The following is a 27,766-nucleotide window of genomic DNA, read 5'->3' as shown; positions in this document are numbered from 1 at the left end:
TATAACCCAGGGGTTTAAAAGGTCAGAACCACCACAAGGTAGCATGCATACTGCCTTAGCATTTGCTACAGTCTAGAGGGTTCCAGTTGCAACACCAAGGGTACACGTTCATCCTCCACAGCAGGGGCACTTTCACAGGGAGGAAAATATTAGAAAAGCATGAACCACATCTGGTATCTTCGAGGCAGGAAATCTATAGGAGCAAAGGGGAAGCAGAAGCACTCAGATTACATCATCGTACTTTTCAAAGTCTAACTATTTGTCTGGTGCTAAAGTCACACATTAGGTCTGCCTATAACAAAAATAACAACCTGGAAGCTTTGCCCTATACTTGAACTGTATTTATAGCTAATACACACAGATTTTAAAGCCAAACTAGACAGTTTCATCAGCTGTTCTGAAGTAGCAACTGGACAGCAAAGTGAACTGTCTGTGTGCTACTCAGAACACAGTGGGAACAAGAGATTAATCTGGAATCAGTGTGGAAAAAGTGTCAAAACTGTTCAGTGAAGAACCACCTCTTGATTTTTTAGGACTGAACAGAGCATGCTCTATCAAAGAGTCTATCACTTGAGAAAGGTACAGTTACCTGACCAATTGGTTGTAGATATACAGCTGGAATTTGGGGTGGAGGTTGGGAAAACAGACACTGAGAGAGGCCCAGTGGTGAGACGTAAAGACAGAGAAGAAGTAGTGAACAGGAGAGCAGTGTCTACAAAATAAGGAGGAAGAGTTTAAAACTAAGCAAAAAAAAAAAAAAGGCAGAAAGAATGAGAAAAGGACAGCATCTAGCAAAGAACTTTAAAATTAATTGCATTTAACCTAACACCTTGGGTAGAAAAATTGTACATTGTTATGCAGAAGGTAATAAGAAAACATACACTTGTGCATAAGTTATAACACTTCATTTTCTGTTAGTTAAAGGCATGCTACTTTCACATTGCTCTGTTTTTCTTTAACTTTTTGAAGTTTTATTACTCTGATACAAACTTACACATGCACCTGCTAACATCTCAACCTCAGCTTCTTGCAACTTTTGCTATTCTATCCTTAATAGAGAATATTGCTAGCATTAAACAGAGTGCTGCTTCTGTAATATAGACAGCTTTGCCAGTCTGAAACTTAAAAAAGGATGAATTTATTTAAAGAAACTCAAGCAAATCCAGAAAAAAGTCTGAAATATATCTGTATTCAACTTCCAGCTGCTCTTGGATTTTGCAGTAAGGCACAGACTTGGTCTCAGAATACTCACTTTCATTTCTACAGAAAGATAATGCCTGCGTATTTTTTTTAAACTACATAAACTTAACACCGTGACTAAAATGTTACTTTCCAATGGAAGACTGTTTTAAGCTAATTCCTAGCATATTATCATATTTATAGCAAAATATCATGCTCTGCACAGCTCTGTAGCAACTACAAAGCAGGGTAAGAAGCATACTAAAGAAAGCAAAAGCAAATGAGCATTTAGTTAGTTCTTCTGCTGTACGAATTATCATTAAAGCTGCATATGCAAGGCAAGCATGGGCAGAAGGGTTAATTCTCTTTGACAGAGCATGCTCCTGTTCACATGCAGGCTATGCAGATTCATGAGTTATAATTAAAACAGAACAACTCTTTCATTGTCCTTTTAACAGAAGAAATATTAAAGCTGTCTCACAGATAAAGTGTTTCTCTAGTTCTCTTGTATTTTACTCATTCAGTTTCTTCCCATTTGCAGGATCACACAACTCGTTTTTCAAGCAGACAGTTCCCTAAATATACTCTAAGTAAATATTATGTTAATGTTATTCTTAGGTATTTTATAAACAAGGACGTAAAAATTAGGTATTAAGTTGGCACTGTTTTTCAGTCAATAAGCACAGCTACCATTATCAGGAAAACCTGCAAGCTGTGTATACAGCCAAGAAGACTGAAGTTCTAGGGAATTATTTATGTTTACACAAAATACTTTGAATGTGTAGAGCAATCAGACAAAACTACAAAATCAAAAATGCATGGCTACATACACTGCATCACACACAAGTACAACTTCCACTTGATGCTCCTCACAGTAATTACTGCAGCTGAAATCCTGATGCCTACCCTTTTGAAACATATACCCCAGATGACAAACATTTTGGACTTGCAATTAAAATATTCTCAAGGATAAAACATACTTTGCATCTGTTACTATCCTTTGTTGTACTATAGAGATTCATTTACTAACATGCAATCCTTACTGTTGCTTAGGAATAAAGCAAAGATTTCAGAAACAATATTGACTAAAAAGGCTACCTGAAAAAAAGTGGCAAAGGAAGACATAAACACAAACACATTTGTAATCTTGTACATTAACATAATGTATTAATATTAGCATTAACATAATACCCAAATTCTTAAGCTGTGATTCAGTTTTGTAACACAATATTACCATTCTAAACTTTGTATGTTGAAACTGAGGGAAAAAGAAGACAAAGAACTCGTTTTGTTTGCAGGCCACCTCCATGCAGGTTTCCAAGATCTTTCTTCTGAGCCTATTTCTGATTCCCCTCTTAAGCAATTTACCAACCTCAACACATACTTAGGGAAAGTTTGTTGTTATGAAAGTGAGGTTTTCCACACAGCTTGGAATGCTAGGAGTTAAGTTTTAGAAATACAGTCTTTCAGAAACTTGGATTATCATTTGTGATTTTGTCTTTTCAGTTCACTAGTTCCTGTCAGAAGGGTCTGAATAACAAAGCATCCAATTCAGGCTTGAACATGGAGACTATTCAAATAGAATGTGGATTTGTTCTTCCTTCCCCCACTACTTACACCAATCCTCTCTCACTGTTCTGATGCTTTGGGCTGTTTAATCTTCAGCATACACAAATGTATGCAGATACAGGAAATGTCCTTCCCAAACGATCACAAGCAGGATGCTAAGGAGCCACAGACAGCTTACCTTTACAAAAGGCAGTGCTTGCTTTTTTGATATTTGCTCTAACTGTTATGAGTTTCAAAGAAAGGACATTACAAAGATCACCACACAAACAAAAATGTAGCGAGCTACCTTGGTTCAAATTTCAGGAAAAATGTTTAAGCAGAGACTGTTATGTGGGATTAACTGGCACAAGTCAGATTTTGAATGGGTTAGTTTCAAATAAGAACGTAGGACTTCAAACTAATGAGAACATACTGCTAACATATTTGAAATGCTTAAAGCAAACAAAGTAATTCCTGCACTGAAGAGAAACAACTTATTTGATACAGAACAATTCAACAGGTGAAATCAACAGATTCAGTCTTAGTTTCCAGACCCAGCAACTCCACATATACTTGATTATTTCCTCTGAAGACTAACAGCTGTTTTCAGCTTTTTTTCCCAACCTGTGGATGATGTAAGAAAAATAAAAGGTCTTACTGTCTTCTCCGTCACACACAAGCTCCCTGACCTTCCATGAACCAGATATATAAAAGGGAAAAGCAGAAATACAAGATACAGGCATCACTTTGATCATTTGCCTTAAGGTATTTCATTCTAAGAAGTCTGACAAGACACACTGTTAAGCTCAAATCAATCAATTTTCCTGCCAAGTACAGATATCACAATCTCTTAAACTGATATGCTTTTACTGACTTGCATTTCTGTACTCAAGGAAAAAAACATATCCTATGAAACATTCTCTTCAAAGATTAATATAGCTCTATCAATGCTTATAATTAGTTCTTTTTCAGGCTGATTCTGAAAAGACATCACTGCATATGATCTCAGTATCACTGTAGTCTGTCTGATAACCGTTTTCAGTGTAGATACTGTCTGAACCAATTTGTTTTCATTAAAATAGCAAAGCTTTGTAATAGAAAAGAAAACTTAGTTACTTCTCATCCATTCTGCTGCGCATCTTTTTAAGTTTCTGCATGATGCTACTGGTCTCACTGCTGGAAATAGATATTGGAGAAGGGCTGCGTGTTTCTGCATCAGTTAGAAGTAGGCTAGAACCATTGCTCTGCTTGACGTCATCCTCACTGTGAAGTTCCTGCAAATATATGTTTAAAAAAAACCCAAAACATTAAAAGCATGAAAAGTTATCCTTTTTTTAGAATTTATTATTAAACTGTGTTAACTCATCTTACTTATCCTCAGATTACATCAAATAATACTTCAGGTTAAGTCTGTCTGCCTACATATTTTAGCTTTATCCTCCAACTTCTTCTCCTTAGACATCATTTTTTGTATCCTTTTTCCCACCACAATTTCAGTTCTCCCTTGACTGTAACTAGAACAAAAAATCCTACAAGAATTCAGTTAAGGAAACAAGTCCTCTCATTATTATTACATTTGCATTTCCAGAATTCTGTAAGGATTCAGCTGGTTACCAAACCTGTCTTGATCACAGAATCACAGAACGGTTTGGGTTGGAAGGAACCTGTAAGATCAACTAGCTCTAAGGCCCTGCTGTAGGCAGGGACACCTCCCACCAGACCAGGCTGCTCACAGCCCCATCCAGCCTCTCCTTTAATGCCTCCAGGGAGGGGGCATCCACAGCCTGTCTGGGCAACCTGTTCCAGCACTGAAGATGTGAGAAACTTTGTTTAATAACACTGAAACACAAAAGCCAGCAAGCTTAGGTTTTGGAGCTTACATTTTAGTTCTTTTATCGGATAAACAGAATCAGATTAATAGAATCAGAGTCCAAGATATTCAAACATCCAAAAGCTGATATTCCCAAAGTCATTACTTAAGCTCGAGAATTAATCATCACCACAGAGTCACAGAATTGTTTGAGTTGGAATGGCCTCTTAAAGGCCATCTAGTCTAACTCCCCTGCAGTGAACACGGACACCCATGGCTCCATTAGTGCTCAGAGCCCTGTCCAGCCTGATCTTGGCTTTCTGCAGGGACGGGGCACCACCACCTCTCTGGGCAGTCTGTGCCAGTGCCTCACCACTTTTATTATAATAAACTTCTTCCTTATATCCAATCTAAATCTCCCCTTTTAGTTTTAGTCCCCATTTCCCCTTGTCCTGTCACAACAGACCCTGCTAAGGAGTCTGTCACTTTCTTTCTTGCCTACTGTCCAGTTAAAACATTTTCTAATACTTTTCCACATGCATTTCCTCAAACGATTTGAAGAAATTAAACAAATAAAATTGCTGAAATATACAGGGTAAGACAATTTGAGCAGATAAATTTCCCAAGTGACAGGTGTAATCCAATAGCTTTTAAGCTAGTAGTTGAGTCAAATACCAGCAGCACAAAGAGCTGAAGATTCCAACTTCTGTACAGGACACTTACAAGCTTGTTTTCTCCTGCAGATTTCAATTTTTCCTGCAGTTTCATTGTAGTCTGACGGATTCGTTCTATTTCTGCCTGCTGTTTAAGGATTAGCTGTCTCTCCTTCCGAGCAGCCTTGTTGGCCTCTTGAAGACGCTTAATTTCTGCCTTTTAGGTATAAAAGATTAAGCAAAGTAAGTTTGACAGACAGCTCTCCAACACACTCTGAAACTCTCAGTGTCCACAATACGAGATTAAAGTTAGCAAAACTGTGATGAAGTACTTCGCCTGCAATTTTGGCACCAGAGAATAGACAATCAATTAATACACTCAGGTCTCAACCCATGAGATTACTGATACAGAAGAACCTTTTAAAACAACATGCTATATACCATCAAAAGATGAATTATTATATGGTGAGAAATAATGCTGCTTTTCTATCCAAAAGCCTGGCACAGAGCCATCAGTTCTTAGCTTCTACAGTGTCCAAAGCATCACAGAAGTTTCTATAGGATTTTCCTAGAAAGCATCAGTTACCTTTTCCTGCTGTAGTCTCAGCAGAAGACCACGCTGCCTCTTTCGAATAGGGGGCATCTTGTCATCCTCTCCCTTGTCTCGCAAATGCCTGCAAGCAGATTGCAAGAGATGATTAAATAAGGAAAAAAGGAAAGAAAAAACCCACAAAATAACATCTGCATAGATTACAGAAATCAGAAGATTTGTTCAACCACTGATACTTAATCACAAAGGAGTGGGGTATTACCAAAACAACGTAAGTAGGAGATTTTCATAAGAAAATGAGCAGTTAGCAAGAGTGTATATTCAACACCATCTTACTTCCTCTGGTGCTCCAACCAAGCTAACTCAGCCTTTGTCTTCTCTTTCAGAGCCTTCTCCCGGAGCCGAAGTAGCGAGGACTGATGAGCTGCTCGCACCTCCTCCTCCTTCATGTACTGCCTTACCATCTCCATAGTAAATTTAGAGAAACTATCTTGCCCTCCTGAGAAAGGCATGCTTAGCTCCTGTAAGGCAAGGCAAATTTAGCATGGTTTGTTAAAAAATTTCAAAGCTTTTTTTCAAGTACAAACTGTGTGTATGCATGTGGTTCAGCGTAAGAAGGGAATATGTTTTTTCTCTCTGAGCTACTGCAAGAGCAGCTTTTTCTGCCCTGTGCTGCGTGACACTCTTGGGATGTCTCCTCATGAGAATAAGAAGCAGCATCTGCTTTTATCTCCTGGATATGAGTAGGAGCTATTAGGAAGAATATATCCACTGGGTTTTTATAATCTACCTCAAAACATCACTCTTCTCTAAAGCCACAGGAGAAAAGGTTGAGGCCAGCAAGGACTGTCCCACAGAACAAGTCACCTTGCTTGCACAACAGTGACAAAAAGGATGTTCATACAACTCTGATGTTTTCAAATGCTCAAACAACCAAAGCTTGTAAGCATGAGCAACACAGAAAAGCTCAACAAATTCATGAGCATAATTGAACAGTAACAGTTAATCTACCTTAACTGTGGTCACTTGACATACCTTGATAGATGACAGAGCAGTTTTTTCTGGGGAGACTTCCTCATCAGAATCATCGCGATTACCGCGCTTCTTCTCCAAGTTAATTCTACGATGACTTTCAGAGGGCAGCAAAGACCGAAAAGATTTCTCTTCAATCTCATCCTCTGTCATAGACTCATCAAATTTCAGGGAATACTCAGTTGCAATGGAAGCAGAATCTGAGGGAAGCGGGTTAATGCTCAAGTACGTACCGTGCAGGTCATTTTACCCTGTCTCAACTCAGTAAAGCCACAAGGACAAGAAAAGACAGGGAGAGGACTCCTCTAATGCAAGAAAAGGTCTTAGCTTTCAGAAAAGTGACCTTGAGTTAGAGGACATCTTGCAGTACTGTTATCTAGCTTAAAAAAAAAACTAACAGAATTCTGCATACAGACATACATACATTTTAAGTCTACCAAAACATGTGGTGTTCAGCCTACACATTTAGCCAGTAAACATCTGGCTAGCTACAGTTACCACAGCAAAAAGTAGAGAAAACTCCATCACTGTAACATGCAGAATTTCAAAATATTCCAATCTCACTACGCCATCTTTTGCTTAAGAGATTATCAATTCACCTGGGACTCAAACTTCACACATATTCCCTCATTTATTTCAGAAACCAGTTTTGAAGCAGCACCTGCCTCCCCCCTTACCACTGTCTGGTTCAGTACATACAAGTACAGCTAACCTTTTTCATCTGGCAGTGATAAAATACTATCACTAGGCAAGGAATCATCCACACCAGTATGAGCCTGCTCCTCAATGCTGCTGGTCATCTTTTCACGATGGGGAAGTTTTTTCTCATTCTCTTTAGAAGACGGAACAGAAGGACTCTCTTGGCGACTGCTGGTACTACTGTTTCATCAAAAAATATACCTTTTAAATTAAGATACTACTTTGCACATTTACAAATATTCATTTTACATTACATCAGTGAATAACATCCCAGCAATGTTAAGGTTTAATACCCACTTTCTCTCTTTCAAAAGAAAACAATGGAACAACACGTCTCTAAATTACTTTGCAAGCATTTTCAAAACGTAGCTCTTATTTACAGCAGGTAAACAGAAAAAAAACCAATCCTAATCTTTTCTTACCTCCGATCGTGAACCTTTGATCTCGAGGACTCTGAATAACTATCAAATGCTAGTGAGTAAGTCTGTTTTGAGTCACCTGCCTCTTTACTTTGTGCCATGGTAGCGGTCTCACATTTCCTGAAAAGAGACAGCGTTTGAGCTAAATCTACATTGTCTTAAATACTGATATAGATTCCATAAGATTTTATCAGTTTAGTAAAAGAAGTAATAGCTAAAATTCATAAAGAAAACACTTCTAACCTAGATAAGTGAAATAATCCCACAAAACACCCAGAGCGTCTTTTCTTACTCTTTTATAAAAAGCTGCAAAAAAAATCAGCATCTCTCCTTTGAGTTACACTATAAAGGACACAGAGCTGGAATCCAAGTTCCTCTTAAATGTTCACTTACTATGAAATACTACACTTTTCTTTGAAAGTACGTGAAGCAAAAACTAACAAATCCTACAATTCCCCCCCTCCCAAGTTATGAAACATTTGACAAAACCTGTTTGTTTCAGGTCGGGCTCTCAGTTGTTTCATGAACTCTGAGTGATGCTGCCGCTGGTGGTCAAACAAAGTGGTGACTGGAGCAGCTGGAGCACTGACAGTATCTGAGATCTGGGTTCGTGCCAGCTCCATCATCTGAGTACAACCAACAAAGGAACACAATGAGCTTTTAACTATCAACATGTTTTTGAAAAAACTGTCCTTCTTGCAGGCAATTTATGCTGAATGAATGCATAAGACTGTTTTGAGATGTTTGTATTACACACATCTCAATTCTGGTTTTCAGAGATGCTCTGTACATACAGATATATTATTTAACTTGCAGGGAGCAGAATCATTAATGTAAAGCCACAGACATGCATTACATCACCTATGTTGTATTCTAATCAACTTAACATCTGATCACTAGAATGATCTCCAAGCGACAGAACGTTTTGGACCTATTATTACATTAGTTTTTAAAAGCACGAAAAAAACCCAGAACATTGAATTTCCATTAGAAAATGCATCCTACTCAAAGAGTAAAAATATTATTTTCACTCCAATGGAAGCAACAGGTTTAAATTCCAACATCGTACAAACTTCCATGTTTAAATCAGCCCACAAATTCCCCTGCTTTTCTAGTGTGATTTTTGTATGGAATAGATACAGATTCAATCCAATGGGCTACAACGCTTACAAATTAGAGATGCTATGCTCACAATCACCATCCAAAATTTTGCATAGTTAATTAATGGGAAGACCATGAGAAGCACAATCAGGGATTTAGAACTGCTAACCAACTTCTAAGTAGTGATGCTAAAACTGCTCCTTTGAAGTTCTGTTATTTGGCATGTTAGGAACATGAAGAAACTGTACGCAGAGCACAATCTAGAGGCAGTATTTGAAGCAATAGTGAAATTAAAACAGCTTTTTATTTCACTCAGGATCTCACCTCACGGACCTGGTGGCCCGTATCTGTAGTGAAAAGTGCAGTTTCCACCTGCTTGGCTGTAGCCTTGCACCTGGTCTCCTGAAGCACTTCTGGGGCCCCCTGTCGTGATTGGACCAGATGATGCAGTGTCTCTGCTTGGGCCTGTGCAAAAAAATCAGCCCTTCAAAATTTTCTATATGTATTAAGTATGACTATATAGTACTGTCAATAGTATAACATAGCATTTCTATAAGCCTGGGAAAAATAGTTTGAAATTGACACCAGAAGATTTTTGTTTGTTTGTTTTTCCCCCAATTATATTAAATCCCTTCACCACAGCTTCAGATTAAGAGCATTCATAGGCACAGATTTACTTACAACACCTTACTCTTACACAATCCACAGTTTTTGAGAGCAGCATTACCTGAGCTGCCTTCTGCCTTGCCTCTTCCAGTTGTCTCTTATTTTTTAAAGCTTCCTGTTCAGCCTTCATTTTCAAGAGAGTTACATCCCATTCATGACGCTGCTGTTGTGCCTATAGATCAGAAAAACATCTTTTAAGCTCAGAGGGTAAATGCAAGAGCTTATTTGCCTCAGCCACTTGCTGGAATTACTTTCGAAAGACAAAAGCAGGATTCCTCCTATTTTATTTTATTTTTAATCTTACAAGAAAATTAATCAAATTAGAAATACTAAAACAGGGAAATATTTTCCCCGCTACCTTTAGAATCTGAGCCAAAGAAACGCTCTCCTGCTGGGCCAGTGATATGCCTCGTACTCGTTCCACATCTGAAAGCTGTCGCACAGACTCTTCAATGGCAGTAAGGTAGTTCAATTCTGCTGACAAACGATGCTGAAGAGCAGCAGGGGAGAATCGCATACATCCTGAAGGACAGGATTTAATTGTCAGACTCTGTTGAACCTCAGTGCCCCACATCATAAAATAATGATAAGAAATGGAACAGCTCTTGAATTTGTACATCTTTAAGAGAACTCACCACTCGCTGAGCCTACTCCTGCTGCAGGTCTACTAGCTCCCAGACTCAAGTCAGAGAAGGCTAGGTTAGGCTTCTGCCCCAATGCTGCGCTTCCAGCAAAGCCAGAAGGTGACTTGGCTCTCTCTGCTGGATTGACTACAGAATCAAACTGCATAATTTTTTGGGAACTTGGAGATGGGGAAGAAGTTGGCGTCTTCTGAGATCTTCCTCTGTCTGAGAAACTGACAGAAAACAAGAAAGAAAAGTGTCCGTATTGTCTTAATTCCAGTCATTTGATAAGACAACAAAAGAAGCAGTAACTCAGCTCTTGCATTTATACAGACTGAACAGATCCATGTAGAGGGTCTATTCTTTTACAGTTTGCACAGGCCCAGTCTGTCTTTATGAAATGACCTCATGAAATGGTTTATGTACCTCCATTCCAATTTGGAGCAAAGTTGCTACAGCACAGTATTTTCTCTCAAGTACTCAGCATACATAAAAAAATCAAGTAACTCAGTATCTACACATTCTGATCCAATTACAACAAAATCTGTGATGATCATTAAAACAAGGGCAAGAAAGAAACAGAGAAAAGGCACTTCTGAAATATATTATCCCTATTTTATGATGCCAAGAAGGACCAACTGCAGATGCTTGAATCCCTTAGGAAGAGGTTCAGCTGTGCATGCTTGGCACACCTGAAGAGGGTAAAAGACCTTTCAAACCAAATACTAAGTATAAGTATTAGTGTAAGTTAATACCTCAGAACCATTCTACAAGCACACAGTGAGCATAAAACCATTGTTTGTTGCTCTTTAGAAAAACGTGCAGTGAAAATTACACTGAGTGTATTTCATAACTGTTTTCATTGCACATTTAGCCAATGAGCTGCATTCACAGTCAGCCAAACAGGAAAATTATTAATTTTTTTCTTTACTTTATACTCTTTCCTGAGGTGCACTTCACTCATTAAAAGCATCACCTCACAGAGCTGGATAGGCTTATGAGTATTATTAAGCATATACAAGTCTAGCCAGAAACATCTGTTTCATACTGTTAAGAGCAAGATAACGATAGAGATTGACAACCTACTTTTTTCCCCTCTTCATAACAGAGCATTTGTTGCAAAGGAAAACAAAATTGTATTTCAGTGCTTAAAACAGCCACAAAGCTTATGCTGGTCAATTTTTCTTATAAAAACAGGAGCATTTGAGGGGAGCAGGGGAACACAGAAATCTGTTTTCCATTTTCACTTATGACAGCTACCAACTTTGGGCTTCCATAATTTTTAAAATACAGGAAAAGATTATTGCACGTTCATCTCACTAACATTTGTACATTTATATTACCTTGCATTTACGTGTCTAGAAATATAATCATTTTTTATAGCCTGCTATAACATAAGCCATGCTACTTATATTTTCGTACAGTCTTGTAAGTTCATGTTACCTCAACATGGATTGTCCAGACAAATTTTCTATTGTGTTGTCAGTATCCGTGTTCTGCTCATAGTCTTTATTAGGAAGTCTGCTACTCGATACGGACTTCTTTGCTTGTTGGGATCCCCACTCCAGTTCAGATTGAATTTTATCTTCTCCCATAGGAATGTGGTGAGAACTTCCACTGAAAGACTCCAACCCTAAGAATAAACAACGCTGTCAGATAGTTTAGGAAGGGACAATTCTTTACCATTTTTATAATTTCTCTGCCTATCTAGTTCTGGACAGCTGCGTTTTAACATCAGAGGAAAATAAGAGTTGAGAAAATTCAGCAGAGAACCACTAGAGGAAAACATCCTATCCCTGTGAGATTACTGTCACTGGGTACACAGAAAGACTGTGGCTTTCACAACAAGAAAATCCTAGAGCTTTCTTCAAAAAATACAAATATCCTACAGTCAAGTGCTGCACTTACGTTCTTTTTTCCCTCTCTTTTTAGATGAAGTAGATGAGTGAGAAGATGCTGCAGATCTGGGTCCAGATGAATGCTGAGATGCAAGTTCGACAGATCGAGATTCACGGGGAGACTTCCCACCAGGAAGCTCTTCCTGAATGCTTGAATTACTGCTGCTTGCAACACTAAAATGGAACAGACTGACAGTGATAAACTGTGGAATTTCAAGTCCTTTGTTACTTTGCGTACAAGAAGTTTGCAAGAAAGGACTATAACCCACAAAACAGCTCATATTGAAAAGCGCCAATTCTGGAATTAAAAACTTCAACAGCTAAGGCATTAGATGGCTCTAATTCGAAGTAGTGGAAGCATTTTAACACTTTCAAATCTCATTTCTTTCCTAACTTTTACAAGCACTATCCAATTAACATTCTAACAGCCACACAAGAGCTACTTTTCACCCGGCTATTAAGGGTGAAGCTACCTGCCAGATCAAGGCAGATCAAAAATCAGGCAAAGATCAGCAATATTCCACTCTAACCTTTGCATCTAAAGGTCATGCTGCTTGCCACATCAACTCCAAGATCATAAAGAAATATCTGACCATTTCAGTAGGATTACAGTACAGCATACCAGGAAAGATGTGCAGCGTATTATAAAACAAAATTTGCATCAACCACATTCTCTCAAACGCTGCATTTTGTTTTTTACAGGACGTCAAACACACACCTACCTGAGGTCACGTGCAATCTTTTTGTCTGTTAAAGTGCTGCTTCCCGGTGAATAGTCAAAGTCATCCTCATAAGAAACCATGCTTTCTGGAGGGCTCACGGCAGGGAGTAAAGGGCGCAGAAGGGAAGATCCTCCATTTGATCTTTCATCAAACACTGGAGACAAAAATAATTCTGAATACAGTGTGGATCAAGCGAGTAAACAAAGCTGCAGAGGTCAAAATGTTTCCTTTTGAATACAAGAAGCATCAGGAGAAGAACAGTACAGGTATCTCACAGCAGTTTTAACACAAAACAAGCTCTTCCCACAAAGTACTGAATACTTCACTGTCAAACTCCAGCCAAAACACTTTTGAAGAACAAACTCTTAGAGAGTCATCAACAGAAAGTTTCAATGCAGCCATGTTTAATGTTAAGGGATAGTTAAACGATAATAAAGGAGGAAAAAAAAAAAACAACAACAAGATAAAAACAAACTTCTCAAAAAAGGCTCCTTCTCAAAAATGAAGATCTGAACGAAAAGGAAAGAGGACTAACACACCAATACACTTCTTCCCTCAGCAGTGGGGATTTTTTTCCTTACGCGATTAGGCGGGGGGGGAAAATAAGGGAGGAAAGGGAGGGGATCATTTATCCTTCAAAAGTTAAAGGAAACCATTACACAGATTAATGTGTGATATATCTCAAAGCAATACATCTTAACGCACACCCCTTATTTGTGAATTATCAAATGAAAGGAGTCATAAAATTGAGAAGTTTTTCAAAAGACCTCCGAGTAACCTTCCTGTTTTTCTCCTTACCCTTGCCATGAAGGTGGTAACTTTTTGCAAAGATGTTGATGACACTGTGTGGGCTTCCCTTGGCTAGCTCTTCCCACGACCCCTTGCTGTGCGTGCCACTTGTCTGAGGTTGAAGCGGCAGATACTTCTCAGCTTCTTTCTGAAACTCTTTTATGGGCTCAAAAGCATTCCTCTCCCGAACACAGAAATCTCTCTCTTTCAATGTGTCCAGAATCTTCAGTGGCAGCTGTTTGTGCTGGTCTCCCTCCTCCTCAGAGAGGCTTTCGTCACACAGGAGAGGCCCTTCGCTGATGGAGTCAATGCTGGACACTCGAGGAAATACAGCTTTGCTCTGACCGTACGCCTGGTTTTCACGTCCCAGGGAATCAGCCAGTCTCTTAGACAAATGTCCAGTGGGGGACCTCATTCCAAGGCTGACTGCGGCAGTATGAGGCCTGATTGTCTCAGGGAGCTTTTTAAATTCACCAAGGTTGCCTACTCCAGGAAGGTTGTCTTCAAAGGCTGTGTGAGACACACAGGTACCCAGCATCTTTTGAATTCTGGCTGAAAAAGCACCTTCATTTTCCTCCCTCACAGGAGGACTCACAGCCTTTGCCCACCGTCTGTCATCCTGGTTTTCTTGCACAAATTCATGGTCCAGTTGCCACATGGTACCAAAATTGAGACCAGCCCCAGCCAACTTCTTGGCTTCAATTTCAATTCTGCTACAAAGGGAAGCAGCTGTAGCTTTTAAAGCTTCAATCCGATCTAATTTACTCTTATATTGGTTAGCAGAGTGTTTTCCTAAAAGATTTTGCTGTGCAGCAGTTGAATTCAAGCATGGCTGAGCCATGAGGCTCAGCAAACCCACGGGTGCAGTGTGGCTCTTCCTGCCTGCTAATACTGCATCACATTCCTTCGACAAAAGTCCCATCTGCTCCAGACTGCGAGGTTGTGAGCAAGGGCCTCCACTCAAGTCCATGAGAGTTTGTGGATGAGAGAGCTGGACTCTTGGGCGCAACCGGTCTGGCTGTACCCATGAAGGTTCCACGAAGTCACTTCTGAAACAAAAAGTCAACATTTAAATTATTGACTACTAAGTATCATTATTTTAGATGAAAGTCTCATTGACACAAGTTTGCTTTCTGGAAATAAATACTTCCTGGGGGAGGTAGAAGGGTGGACAATGGGCAGTAAACAGTTACAGAATGTTATTAAAAATAGAGCCCCTCCCAAATTTTAAATGTTGTTTATGCTGCAATTTGCATTTTAGAGCTGTAAAGAGCTGAATGTTTTCGTAATCAACAGCAACCATTTTCTAAAAGTTTCCCAACTTCATAAGGGAGGAAACATTTCCTTTGTCCCCCCCCTTTTACGTGGCATTTCTCAGCACTGTTCTTTCCCATTCAGTTGTACTCAGACCACGCTTCATTAGAACTGTCGCACCACCCCTTATATGGGTGCCATGAGGAAAAGAAAGAAAGAAAGAAACGCCTCATTATATTTACAAAGTGTGGATTTGACCAATGGAAAGTAAATATAATGAAGGAGGCTTATATTTAAGCAGCAGATGTTGATTGTGTAATTAAAAATGAGACATGCACAACTAGGCAATTAAAGACAGGAAAGAAACGTATTGGTTTTTAGCTTCTTACCTTTAAGACTTTGGTTAAGCACATTAACTTCTGATAAGAAAAAACTCAGATAAGACATGAAAAAAATGAGAAGTGGAGAAAAGGGCATGAAAGGAAATAGGGAAAGGCTAGTTCCAAGCTGAAATAGAGGCTTTTGGTACTTCAGACACAGACTTTTTCAAAAAGAATAAACACGACAATAGATGAAATGGAAACACTGAACAAATCAAATCAATACATGCGTTGTTTTTTCTCATAATATCATCTCTTCTTTCCTGCTGGCAATAGCTAGTGGAGAAAACATTGCCTCCCAGTTTGAAATGCACATCCCTTGATGTCAGCAAAAGATTAACAGGATCCACCAATCATTCATTACAGACTTAATAAATGCTAATAGCCAAAATTTTCGTATGCTTTTCTGCATCATCTGCCTCCTTACTTTGAGAAAATGTTGTATTTGCCAAAAAGACAATTACTCTCCACAGGGCATGAACATAAAGGAACAATCTATTTTCACCACCCTGAGAAGAACACTAGAGTACCCTCCTCTCTCTCAGAAGGCCTACAATGGCTCACCTCAGTAGTGGCTGCTGCTGCTGAGGTTCCGACAGCGACATGTCACTACTTGAAGATGCACTAGGAGGACGCTCTTGAGCCTTGTTTTCTTTGTCAGATTCTCCAGATGGCTGATAACCAGGTCTGGGCTAGAAATGAAAATAACCAGAAAAATGCATTTTCAGAAACCTGTAGGAATTTAGAAGCTTTTGTCTTATTAAAACTGAAAAAGGTTTGACCTTCTCAGTGCAATATCACATCTTTCCTACCATGCAAAGATTTAAAAGTATAGGACATATATCCTTTTGTCTCAGCAGAATGTAATGGGAAAGGAACTCTGCTCCTGTACTGAACTTGTTCAACTGAACACAAATTGATATTAGTCTTTTACTACTGATCATTTCACATTCAGTTTCTGATTAGCAGACTTTTAATTAAACTCGCTACTGATTTAAGTTTGTCCACTGGCTAAGAGTAACTTCAGACAAAGCCTTTCAATTCACCATTCGATTGAGGTTTACAGTTTTCTTAGAAGTCAACTATTATAGCTGATGTTAGTAAATATTCTGAACTTTCCTTCTACTATAATAGAAAGATGATTCCCATTCACCTTTCAGAGAGGTCTCGCTACAAAGAGAAGCTACCATCAGTAGCAAGTTAGTTCTGAATCCACTGTAGTTTCTGCTTAAAAAACACTGTTTTCTATGCACGCTTCAGATAGCTCTCAGATCAGGACAACTCATGACCTTCCTAGATCATGAGTTCTCCTATTCCTGCAAACAACTGCAGCACTTTAAGTCAGTGAATCAGCTATACCTGTGTTTCCTGCACTGTAGGCTGCTGAGAGGGCTCTTCTAAAAATGTATGTTCCAACAACAGTTTAGAGTAAGTTTCTTGTAACCGTTTAGCTGCCGGAGGTTCAGGAGGAGGCAAGCTCTTGACTTTTTTAAAAGCCTCCTTTTGCTTTCTATAGAGTTCTTGGAGTCTTTTGTTCTTCTGCTCCGTTGCCTCTTTTTGTGCTTTCTTCTCTTCATTCTGTTTCTTCTTCCTCTCCTCTTGCTGCCTGATGATGTACTGACGAACCTCATCTGTATCATAGTGACGTTTCCTAGAGATCACTTGAGGCTCCTCATTGGCAGCTACCTTGTCTGGTTTCCTTTTGGTTGGACTGTGGCTCCTGGTATTTTGAGTAGGCAAAACAGACTTCGGATTCTGCTTTTCCACACTTTTTTCCTGCTTTGTAAGCAGGGAATCCAACTGCAAGTCATCAAGAATTCCACGTATCTCCAAGGTCAGGAAGTCCTTATTTACAGAGGCATGATCATCTTGGGTATCACCTGGAAGAGCAGATTCCTTTTTCTTCACATTATTCCCAGATCGTACTTTACTCCTCGACCGCTCAGAACTTCTTGAAGAGGCCTTCTGTGTAACAACCAGTCTAGAATCTGAACCCGTCCTTCCAATACGACCTGTTAAAAAATAACTCGTCTGATATTGCAGGTAAAAATCAAACTTGGTGACTACACACTCTAACTGAAGCAGCAGGGAAAGTGAGGAAGAGGGAGGTGATAAAAGATTGTGGAAAGTGATGCAATCATCGTGGAAATGGCAACCAACACTTAAAATAACAGAAGGGATTTTATTCGAGTCTCACCCCTTCCCTGCACATGAAGATTTCTCTGCACATCTTTAGACAGTCCCAGTTTAACTGAATTGGTACAACCAGTATACCTTCCTCTTTTTCTGATGACCATGAAGCACGTGTAACCAAACAATTCCACTGATTTTAATTCAGTATTTCGGGGAAGTTTCCTTTGCATTACAGCAAAACATCTGCTTACTCACCTCAACTTCAATTCCCCAGTGTGACGTCACCTATGCAGGTCTCACTGTTAATATGCTTATGTTTCAGATATTCAGTGTCACAGCCTGAATTTAGCAGCCTCTGCTTACACTGAGCTCACACCCTTTATATTCTTACAGCCTTGCCACCTCAGAGGCATAATCACCACAACAGTTACCACCTTCCCTTATTTAACCCGACATTTGGACACATTCTGAAAAGGGCTGGTGGAAGAAAAAATGAAGAATTACGATGCCCAGAGATGATATTATATTCTACCTGTAAGAGCTAAAATAAATGTAGAAACATAAATGCCCAAAGACAGCTTACAAATTACATGCAGCACACCTGGAAAATTACTCTGGCCGCAGAGGACTTCCAGCCATTCCTTTCCTCAGTAGCCTTAACAGGCAAAGACAGAACACAACTGATCAGATTTTGTTGTTTCCCTTTTTCCCTCTTTTCCAGAGCTCCTTTGCACCTTCATAGCATAGGAAGTGAGGTGATACATCCCAACCACGGAAGTGAATTAAATTCTCTCTGTAGCTGCCTCCAAGTTAAAAATAAGTTATTTCATTAAGAAACTGACTACGCTACATCTCAGGCATCTACTTAATCCTGCAGACATGCAAAATGATATAATAAATGAAGAACAAGGAAAGAAAGTACAGTGATAAAGAACTTACCAGGCTTGGCAGTTCGCTCTCGCCCCGTTCTGTCACTAGATACAGCTCTTCTGTCGTGTCCTATTTTGGGAGCTGGACCCAGTAGCTTTCTGACTAGCTTCTGTCCCTCCCGCCAGGAGGATGCACTTATTACATAGTTTCCACCTGCACAGTAAATAACAAAAGTCAAGCACCAGATGGATTTTCTGATGCATTAAAAAGAAGTATTGCTTGCACCTTTCAATCATTACTCTGCCCTTTAATTTTACATAAGGGGTACAGCTGCAGTCACACACTCATAACAGCAAGTACCACGAAGACACTCAACAGCTGAATCACACAACTGTCAGTGCTTCATGCCTACACATAACATGGTGTAAAACCTCAATATATGCAGCAGAATATTAGAGCCCTATGAAACAAGGTTAAAAAAAAAGGTTACACATGCCTAAAACTTAAGAGGCAAACATTAGATAGAAGATGTAAAATGTTTCAATAAGAAGAGCAGAAACAAAAATTGAAACAGAAATGCTAAGAAAGGCTTGTGTTTTTTTAATGTGAAGATGAATTGTTCCCTAGAAAGAACTTCAAACAGAGCTGAGGTAGGTGTCTTGTTAAGAGATAAAATAATAATGAGCAACAGTTGTCTTATGCAAATTCACTGTCCTCTAGTCGACATTTCTGTACCATGACTGAAAAAAGAAAAAAAGCCATTACCCTCCAAGCTCACAGTTAATTCACATACAGACTGAGTTTATGCCATCTGCAAAGCAATCGTAATGGCATTAGCATTATTTTATCATCCTACACATCATTAAATGATAAAAACTGGTGCTGGAATATCTCTACCTAGTATTAATTAGATTAAAATGCTAGGTTTAGTCAACTCATCCTTCTTATGACTGCCTTAAAACATCATTAATCATTTTTAAATGGTCTTAAAGCCTTTTTTGGCAATGCCAGTCCTCAGCCTCTCTTTTTCTTTCTTCATACACTCTAGGCCTAGGGAAAAAAAAAGCAGCAAATCTATTCAGTAAGAAGTCTATAACCCACTGTTCATTTATTAACACCCCTCCTTGCCGTACTGTAAATTGTCCAAGTATTTCACAAATCTGCCAGCTGAAACATGTCACCACAATCCTCTTTTACAGATTCATCAGCCAAAGGGGTTCTCCTGCCTGACTCGCTGCTCTCAATTACTCCTGTGTGCATTTAAAAAGGCAGTGTAAAGCCTCATCTTCCATTTCAAGTCAGCTGTTAGAACTAAAAGAAGCGAATGGAACAGAACATGAGCTGTGGCTATTTATAGCCTTGGCTATGTTCAGCAATTTCTTACTATGACTGGAGGAGGCTGGATCACACAGCTATGCCACTTAGATCTGTCTCTTCCACGCATTTGAGGACATAATTCTACTCACATTTACTCCATTACAGAGGATACCCAATGCCATTAAAACTCAAAGCAACTTGTACTCCTCCCTCATTTGGGACTGATACGAATTTAAGTTAGCTTAGAATGTTTCTTTAAGGATGAATTGATCAGCATAGGAAGCAGAAAATCCACGCTAAATGCTTTTAAGTATTAGCAGTCACCATCACAGCAAAATATTTGCATTTACAGCATGCACAAATGCAAGTTCATCTCAAAAACCCTCTATAATAGTTTATTTTTTTTCCAATTTTTTTTTTAATAGATATTCTTTAACAAAGTGCTTGCTGATTACTGGTGACTGTGTATAACACCTTAAGAGGTGCAAGAGATGATTAGCCTTAACAGCACATTTTGTAAAAGAAATAAACATTCCTTTTTAAACATCAAGGTTTGTAAGACAAGCCAGGGAACGTGCTCGAGCATTTCCAATTGATGAAAAAGACAAGTACGGGCCAAGCCAGAACAGAAGGTGCAGGACAGCAACAACTTGATGTAGGACATGGAAGAGCATCAGAGCAGTGAGCCAAAGAACCAGAAGCTCAGCTGCTTCCCAACTGAGAAACTGGGAGAAATCCCATCCAGAAACAGCCTCTTCACGGAGGAGGACAACTCAATGGCTCCATTCCTACCTGTTACCCAACTGCTGGCATTTCAGTATCATCTCCATTCCAACTCCCAGCACTATTCACTGAGCTACAGGTCAGGCACTAACAAGTTTCCACATGAAACAAAAGCAGGATCCACTTCTGTCTGCACTGGGCTGATGGACACTTGAGGATATCCCCTGACACACACACACTCACCAGCAGTTTCCAAATGGAAAGGTGAAAAATTAAAAATATCCCCAAACTAAAAAAAGCACACATAACCAAGCAAACACCAAACACACACGCATCCTCAATACCATCCACTATCACTACAATTGCATTTTTGCACATCTGCAAAGCTGCCGAAAACTACAAGCTTTCTTTTATTATTTCCTGAAACAAAGCTCATCTGTGAAGCATACACATGCAACAGTTTTCCTTCTACAGTAGGGGAGGTCACCTGGTTTGGAATCTGGATTTGACGACTGTGGCAGTTTCTGAACTTTCCGCACCGGTCTGGATGCTTTTCTCTCTTTGTTTCTCTCACCAGGTTTTTCTTTCTTTGTTGAATTCTCTAAAAAAAAAACAAAACAAAAAAGCAGCAAGGGTTGTTAAGTGATATCCCACAGGAAAAAACATATAACATTTACCTTAAAAAAGAGAAGCTCAGAAGCACAGTCTTACAGCATGAACATTTTGAATCAAGTATTGTTTACCTATGCACTGAAACACACAGAAGCCAAGCCAAGCCACAGCAAAGCTGTAACAGATCTTTACAAAGTCCACTTTCCATTTTAAATGCTATTTTAACAGGTAGAAGCAATTCTTTGTTCCCTTCTACTACAGACATTCCACTTTACAGTACTAATGTTCCACACAAACACGCAGTTCCTTCACTCCTGAAATACCAGGGCTGCTCCCTCCATATTAATGCATTACATAAAATCCACTTGCTGCTTCTGTGCCCAAGTGTGCAGGACAGGACTCCAGTGTGCCCTACTTTCTGCAAAATTTACTTACCCAGTGATGCAGAATTACTCTGCGTCGCTTAAGCCCTCATTTAGAACACAATTAGGTCTGAGGTTTTAGAGAAGCCAGCCACACTCCCCCAAGATAAACTTGTATTCTACCATGCTTTTACATTAGGGTAAATTGAATGAGAAGGAAAACTGGATGTGGCTTCATCACTAACTGCACTGAGTGGGTGTCCCAGCTGCCCTGGTAGAAAGCAGAGACAAGCACTGCTCAGGAACAACTGGCAAGCCATGCCTTTGCTTCCAGCAGCCTACCATGGACTTCTAGAAGCACTTTAATTTACATGCCTTGAAGATGCTTTTCTTAATCCTGATACAACCAGACTGTGTTTATGGAACTCTACAGCCACTACTGTTTGTTTGTTCCCCTATTTAACATGGATAGAGATGAAGTTTTATTACTTAGATGTTGATTTTTTCAGCACTTAATTTCAGCTGAATTCACTGATGGAGGATCAGAGACAGATCAACAGGTCATCCTAAATGGAAATTTAAGAGGCCTGTTCTGCCCTCTGTATCCTTTCCTCACCAATTTTCCATTCGTATTTGAGCCTGACAAGCATAGAAAATGAAGGCAGAAAGCATCAAAGACCTCGGTGACTGCACTTGCAGAAACCAAGATAGCCTCCTCACCACTCTCAGTGCCAGACAGCTCTTTCCTCATACCAGGAAACTGCAATTGCTTCCCACTCACTCTATTCATATTACAACAAATTTATTCAGTGAGGCAAAGTCGGAACACCTCTAAGACAGGATTATTGGAAGCCTGGGATCCGTATGTAATATCCTTTAGCCTATCTGCTGAAGATGTAAAGGTATTCTGCATGGTCTGTGCTAACATAAAGAAACTTCACTGAACAAAAGAGAAAAGCTTCTGCAGTTATGTGAAATCTTACAGCTTATTTAAGAAACAAAGGACCGTGGAGCAGTTTACTATATATACTATATATACTATACACACCCAGAACTCTCCATGCTGTAACTTCATTACAGAGTTAACGTATGGATAGATAATCCTATGGGCTAAAAATACATTTATAGTACATATTATACGCAGCTCCAGCATTTGATTACTTGGTATCAGCTATTGAATATAACCTTTCCAGGTCAGCAAGGAGGCACATTCCACCACAGCTGTTCTACTCATGGGATTAGAACAAAAATAGGGTTGAACACAACAGCTTGTTTCCTCGTAGACAGAAGTTCACTGAAAACACAACCCAAACGCCTTTTTAATTGGATCTCCTAGCTAATTTTTCAAAAAATTTGGATTTATGTAAGGAGCTCATGAACTACTCAAACCATATGCTTGTCAAAACTAAAAATAAACAACGCTAGCCTTGACAAAAATATCTTCAGAATATTGGCATTCGATGCAGGAGCAAATGCTGAACAGAATATCTGAACAACTATTTCGTTGAAATGGTTGCCCTTTCTGATTTTTTTTCTGAATGAATCCAAAAGAATTTCTTAGTATCTTCTCAAGCCATATAAGCAAACCAAAGCTGAAATCCAATCATTTCCCTATGAGCCACCACACTATCAACACAGTGAAGTGCCTTTCCCTCTAACCTTAAATATGTTTTGACAAATTAAAAATGTTACTTTTAATGTGTAATAAGCAAACTCTTAAGTGTCAAAACTAGCGGTTCTTGGGGGATATAATTTTCCACTCCAATGCTTTTTATTAATTTGATCTCTTTCTCCAATTAGGCGAATCAAAAGCAATTCAACCCTACAGCTCTTCACTGTAACCACTTCAAAACACTTTTGTGGACATCCTAATCTAGATTAGCCAGAGAAAAGAGCTGTCAATGGCAATACAGTTTTCCAGAGTGAAAAAATGAAGACTGGGTCGCGGAGCCATAAATATGAAAACATAAAGCACGTGTTACAGTTCTGTTTAGCTGCTTAAATTTGCAATGTATTTGTTTTACAGTTATCTTTACTCAGTCTTTATCATCAAAATACTGTGCTACTACCTGAGTTCATCACAAAGAAAAAAATATTAATTTCTCCCATGTTTCTGTTCTTCAACAGCAGTATTTAATGCTTTTCAAAAGGCCTCCAAGTAAACAAATAACAGTTTTTTAAGCTTTTAGTATTCAACACTTGATCTTACATCTAATATGGAATAAAGCCCAATGGTAACATTCTTCTAATTTACCACTGCTGAGTTACAAAGTGCCTCCTCCCAGACTTAATAAGCCTTACAACACTGAAGGTACAGAGTTGCAGGGAAAACTAAATCTAGATAATTTTAGAAGGCTTTTTTATATCTTTTTTTTTTTTGTCTACCTGTATCCTTCTTTTCAACAGAAGCTGCACTTTCATAAAACCAAGCTGTTATCCTAACTGCCTCTGCAGAAAGCTTGCTTCTTTCTTGGGTCCTTGCAGAGGACTCCAGCACTTTCAAAGAAAGCTGGACGCAGCTGAACTTTCCCTATTGTCAAGAGACCACAGAAAGCCTCTAAAGAAGTCCTTGCAAACAAATCTTTGGGACATAAATTTCTCCTACAACTCCAAGATTTTGATTATTCTGATGTAAAAGCCTGACAGTTCTATAAAGCCACAGATATGAAACCAAGCTCTTGCCATATCATCTCCTCACCACACATAGCTGATGACACGCCCCTTTACTGCAGAATACCTAATTAATGCATTTTAAATAAGCAGATCCCAACAGATTTTCCATAGCAGATGCACTCCATCTCCCCTTCAGCAGTCTATAAGGGTGCTAAATCCTAAAGGCTGCGTTGCTTAATAAATTCAATACGCATATCACCTGTTAACTGGAGTGCTATATCTGTATACAGCTCCCGACCAACGTGAAATCCCTGCTCATGCCAGATCTTTCCATCTGGAGCACGAATTTTAGCTTCTGCAGGATTAAAACCTGGAAGTAAACAATTGAAGAGTTTTAAATAATTGTGTAAAATGTAAAATTGGGGTACAAAAGGAATGGGAAATTGACAAGTAAAATAGGAACTACTTGAATTACTAATAATAAACCAGAAGAAAGCAAAATATCAGAATGCTGTCCGCTCACAGGCCAAAACCTGCAGAAAAGTATGAAGAATACCTGAAAAGGCTTTCTCAGTCAATAACATGTTGCTATCCCCTGGGAACATAAAACAAAACAACATAAAAATAAACCCAAATAGTAATACAGCAAGATTATTTTTTTAAAGTAATTCATAAGAAGAGACAGGAAGATTTTAAAAGGAATTCACACTTCTAAAGGTTGTCGAGAATTTCTTGCCCAGATCTGTGATCGTATCATTCTATCCACTCCCACTATTTGAGCACAACAGTTAGTCATTTCCATGCTCTGATACTTTGCAAAATTGAACTTTGCTCCTTTGCTACAAGCGACTAACAGGGATTCTGCACCCCCATACCTTTGTATGCTGGAGCAGCAGGTGCAGCTGCCACTTTCCTGACTTTGGGAATAACAGTATTCTCCACGTTTGTGACCACTACAGGCTGTTCAGCAAATCCTGAGTGCTGGCCTCTGCCACCCAGCTCTTCAGAATGCTCCCACTGCTTACGAATCCGCTCCTTCAGCTTCTCCAGCTTAGCATCATGCTGCTGCCGTTTCAAGATTTCCAGCCGATGAGCAGCAGTACTCGAGGAAGAAGGGAAAGACACTTTCAAATCACCATCTTGGGACGTGTTACTCAGAGGAGCTTTAGTGTTACCCTCATCTCCTCTGGAGCCGCTAGTTTTTTCCTCTTCCAATCTTGGAGGTGGTGCAGCTTTAAGAAATGCCTCATTATTTTGCAAGGCATCAATTGCTGGTCCATCATTTAAATACCTAACAACAGTCTCATCTGCAGCAGAAGAACACGGACTATCAAAATCTCTTCTGTGGAGATTCTGTTCATCTCTGTCATGTATCACACGGCCCATTACTTCAGCCTTCCCTTCTGCTTCACAGAAGTCCAAACAAGGCAGAAGTTGCTTGGCTTCCACTTGGCCAGAACCGTGATGCGGCAGAGAACTCAAAGTATCCCTGCTGTAATAAAAGGAAGAAAAAAGTCACCATCAGAAGTGCAACTGCAGGACCTTCCAAATCAGCTATAAACATGCTCATTAATTAAAAAGAATGACTCATCTCCACTTCAAAGGTAACTTCTTTTAAAACTTGACCATGATATATTCAATAAGGAAAGTCTGAAGAAATCATACGAAATTGCTACTCCAAATTTGAAGTACTTTTCTACATTCTCTGAATAGGATTTTAATAGACTTGTGGTGGATATATTGTCAGGACAAAACGTATTTAATATTTTTACTCACTTAATATTTTAACTGACTTAATATTTTTACTGAGGTTCAAGAAGTGAATCTCCATCATCTAAGCTTGCTGGCTTGCTTCATCAGCAAGTGTGTTTACTGAGCTCATTTAAGAAACCCTTAACACTGTACTCAATAAATTCTCTCCACATATTTTTCTCACATAGCATAGTAAGCATTACCCATCAATGTAACTATAGAAGATGAGTGGTTTAATTGCATATAATTTCACCAGCAGAAATATATGTATAAAATAAAATAAATCTATCCTATGCACAGCTTAAGCAGCTACTACTGGCAGCTGTCAGATGAGACGTGATGTGTTAATGTAGCAGCTCCACATTTACCCTATAGCATAGTAGCTTGTAGGAGCATTACAGTAATTAACACATACGAAGAACAGGTTTCTCTGTATTTTCTTTTTTCTCACACCCCACCATCTTCTATGGCCTCTAAACTACCCTGCCACTTTTCTTCTTGACCTTGCTTACTCCTTCAATGATAGCACAGTGTGGAACAAGAACATTTGGGAACACGTGCTTAAGAACTAACGAAACAAAGTTGGAAAAGCATGAGGAAATGCTCTTTTTGGTCCTTATTACAGAAACTAAATACCTAAACCAATTAAGCCACAGTCAATCTGATGGTGTGACCCCATTTCAACATGTTTGACTTTAAACTCATTCTCTAGACAAAAAATAAGTTTCTAAGTTAAAAACAAAGAAACTTGTCCAACATTGTGGATGGGGTAAGCAGTAAATTTCTGAGTCACCATCAAACAATATCAGCATTAGCTTAATTTTTATTTGAGTATACTTTTAACAGCCAGTTGTTCCAACTTAACCTGTACGAAGCCAACGGTTCACGAAATTCTACCCGGTTGCTTTTTTTCACATTGCTTTCAAGGGTTGTGGCTCGAAGAGGACTGCGTGAGGACTTCTCCTTGCCTGGTTTAGTTTGGCTGGAAGACCGGGAAGCTGAAACAGAAACCAAAGAACCCTTTATATACTTTATATACTTCATATACTGTCCAGAAGGAGAGATTTCTTGGGGCTGAATGAGTAAGCACACAATTTCGGGGAGTTCAAGTGGCACTCCAAATTAACATTTAAAGTTCTCCCTCTCTTTTACTACAGTCCAACTGCAGCAACTAGGAGCATGCTTAGCAAGTGCTTGAAACAGTGGTGACTGGAACTAGATGATCTCTAACATCCCTTTCAACCCAACCCTTTCTATAATTCTATAATTTAAAGAGAGACAATAATGCTTTAACATTAATTAGATGCAATGAAACCTATGTATGCTGACTGTGTTGCCACTCAAAGTCAATCTGCTACACGCACTGAAGAAAAAGAGTGTTATAAGAACACTCAAAAAAGTTAAGGTTAAAATAAAGCAAGCGTGAGATTTAACATTCCATCAGAGTGTAAGAGTTGACAATGCTAAAAAATGTAAACAGCTACTCCAATATAAACAAAGGCATATACAACTGTTATCAAAACCCCAATAAAACAAGCCATCAGGATGAGATAAGCACTGCTCACTCATAACAATGGGCAAGCCTTGTCACTCATTCTAGCTGTATGTGTATGTCAGCAAATTTTCACTCCCAAGCTAAGAGAAGAAAATATTAGTTTATCCTGCACAATTAGTTTTTCATCAGTAGAGATCATTAGCAGAAGACACCCTGGACACACACAGGATTGGGCTGGTGGGGGAAAAGAATAAAGGCTTCCCAGAATGCAGTAGCTTATCCCTGCATTGCATGCTATGCCCTAAATAATACACACCTTTCCTGTTTGTTTTCCTGCCGGTACTAGCAGAGGGCTTCTTAGCATCCATGACGGAATCGAACACAGCTGTGCTGGTGGGAGCTATTTCCAATTTGTTCTCTATGTGCCGTAGCTAGAATTTGAAGATAATGCATATTAAAATACTGTTTTCAATTTTTAAAAAACAGGTTTTTTCCCATGTGACATTTTTCCTCCTCATTTTCATAAAGAATAAAACTGCAGGCCAAAAGCAACTTTACAATGCTTG

At 39.1% G+C, this 27,766-nt stretch overlaps 1 protein-coding gene across 8 annotated transcripts in view; it reads right to left on the bottom strand.

The window, feature by feature from the left end:
- The window catches only part of CEP350 (centrosomal protein 350), a 70,811-nt gene that overhangs the window by 32,866 nt on the left and 10,179 nt on the right, over nt 1-27,766 (bottom strand). For 3 of the 8 annotated variants that reach the window (XM_042819090.1, XM_042819096.1, XM_042819092.1), the window contains 24 exons: nt 27,517-27,631; nt 26,571-26,703; nt 24,829-25,445; nt 24,213-24,323; nt 20,854-20,967; nt 18,396-18,539; nt 16,683-17,335; nt 15,888-16,015; nt 13,699-14,738; nt 12,901-13,054; nt 12,189-12,367; nt 11,724-11,913; nt 10,293-10,513; nt 10,016-10,179; nt 9,719-9,829; nt 9,316-9,456; nt 8,380-8,516; nt 7,894-8,010; nt 7,485-7,651; nt 6,776-6,972; nt 6,077-6,261; nt 5,777-5,864; nt 5,261-5,407; nt 3,844-4,001 (listed from right to left, as the gene is read on the bottom strand). In XM_042819090.1, the coding sequence (XP_042675024.1) occupies nt 3,844-4,001; nt 5,261-5,407; nt 5,777-5,864; nt 6,077-6,261; nt 6,776-6,972; nt 7,485-7,651; nt 7,894-8,010; nt 8,380-8,516; nt 9,316-9,456; nt 9,719-9,829; nt 10,016-10,179; nt 10,293-10,513; nt 11,724-11,913; nt 12,189-12,367; nt 12,901-13,054; nt 13,699-14,738; nt 15,888-16,015; nt 16,683-17,335; nt 18,396-18,539; nt 20,854-20,967; nt 24,213-24,323; nt 24,829-25,445; nt 26,571-26,703; nt 27,517-27,631 (5,411 nt within the window). The remainder of the gene's footprint in view (nt 1-3,843; nt 4,002-5,260; nt 5,408-5,776; nt 5,865-6,076; nt 6,262-6,775; nt 6,973-7,484; nt 7,652-7,893; nt 8,011-8,379; nt 8,517-9,315; nt 9,457-9,718; nt 9,830-10,015; nt 10,180-10,292; nt 10,514-11,723; nt 11,914-12,188; nt 12,368-12,900; nt 13,055-13,698; nt 14,739-15,887; nt 16,016-16,682; nt 17,336-18,395; nt 18,540-20,853; nt 20,968-24,212; nt 24,324-24,828; nt 25,446-26,570; nt 26,704-27,516; nt 27,632-27,766) is intronic. The other 5 variants (XM_042819095.1, XM_042819097.1, XM_042819093.1 and 2 more) reach the window with 3 other exon arrangements.

This window comes from Centrocercus urophasianus, unplaced genomic scaffold (genome assembly GCF_019232065.1).
Source record: "Centrocercus urophasianus isolate 14NV4802_14NV808 unplaced genomic scaffold, USGS_Curo_1.0 seq_18, whole genome shotgun sequence".
Lineage (NCBI taxonomy): Eukaryota > Metazoa > Chordata > Aves > Galliformes > Phasianidae > Centrocercus > Centrocercus urophasianus.
Note: the sequence above shows the minus strand (reverse complement) of the source record. Positions and strands in the feature narration are given on the sequence as shown.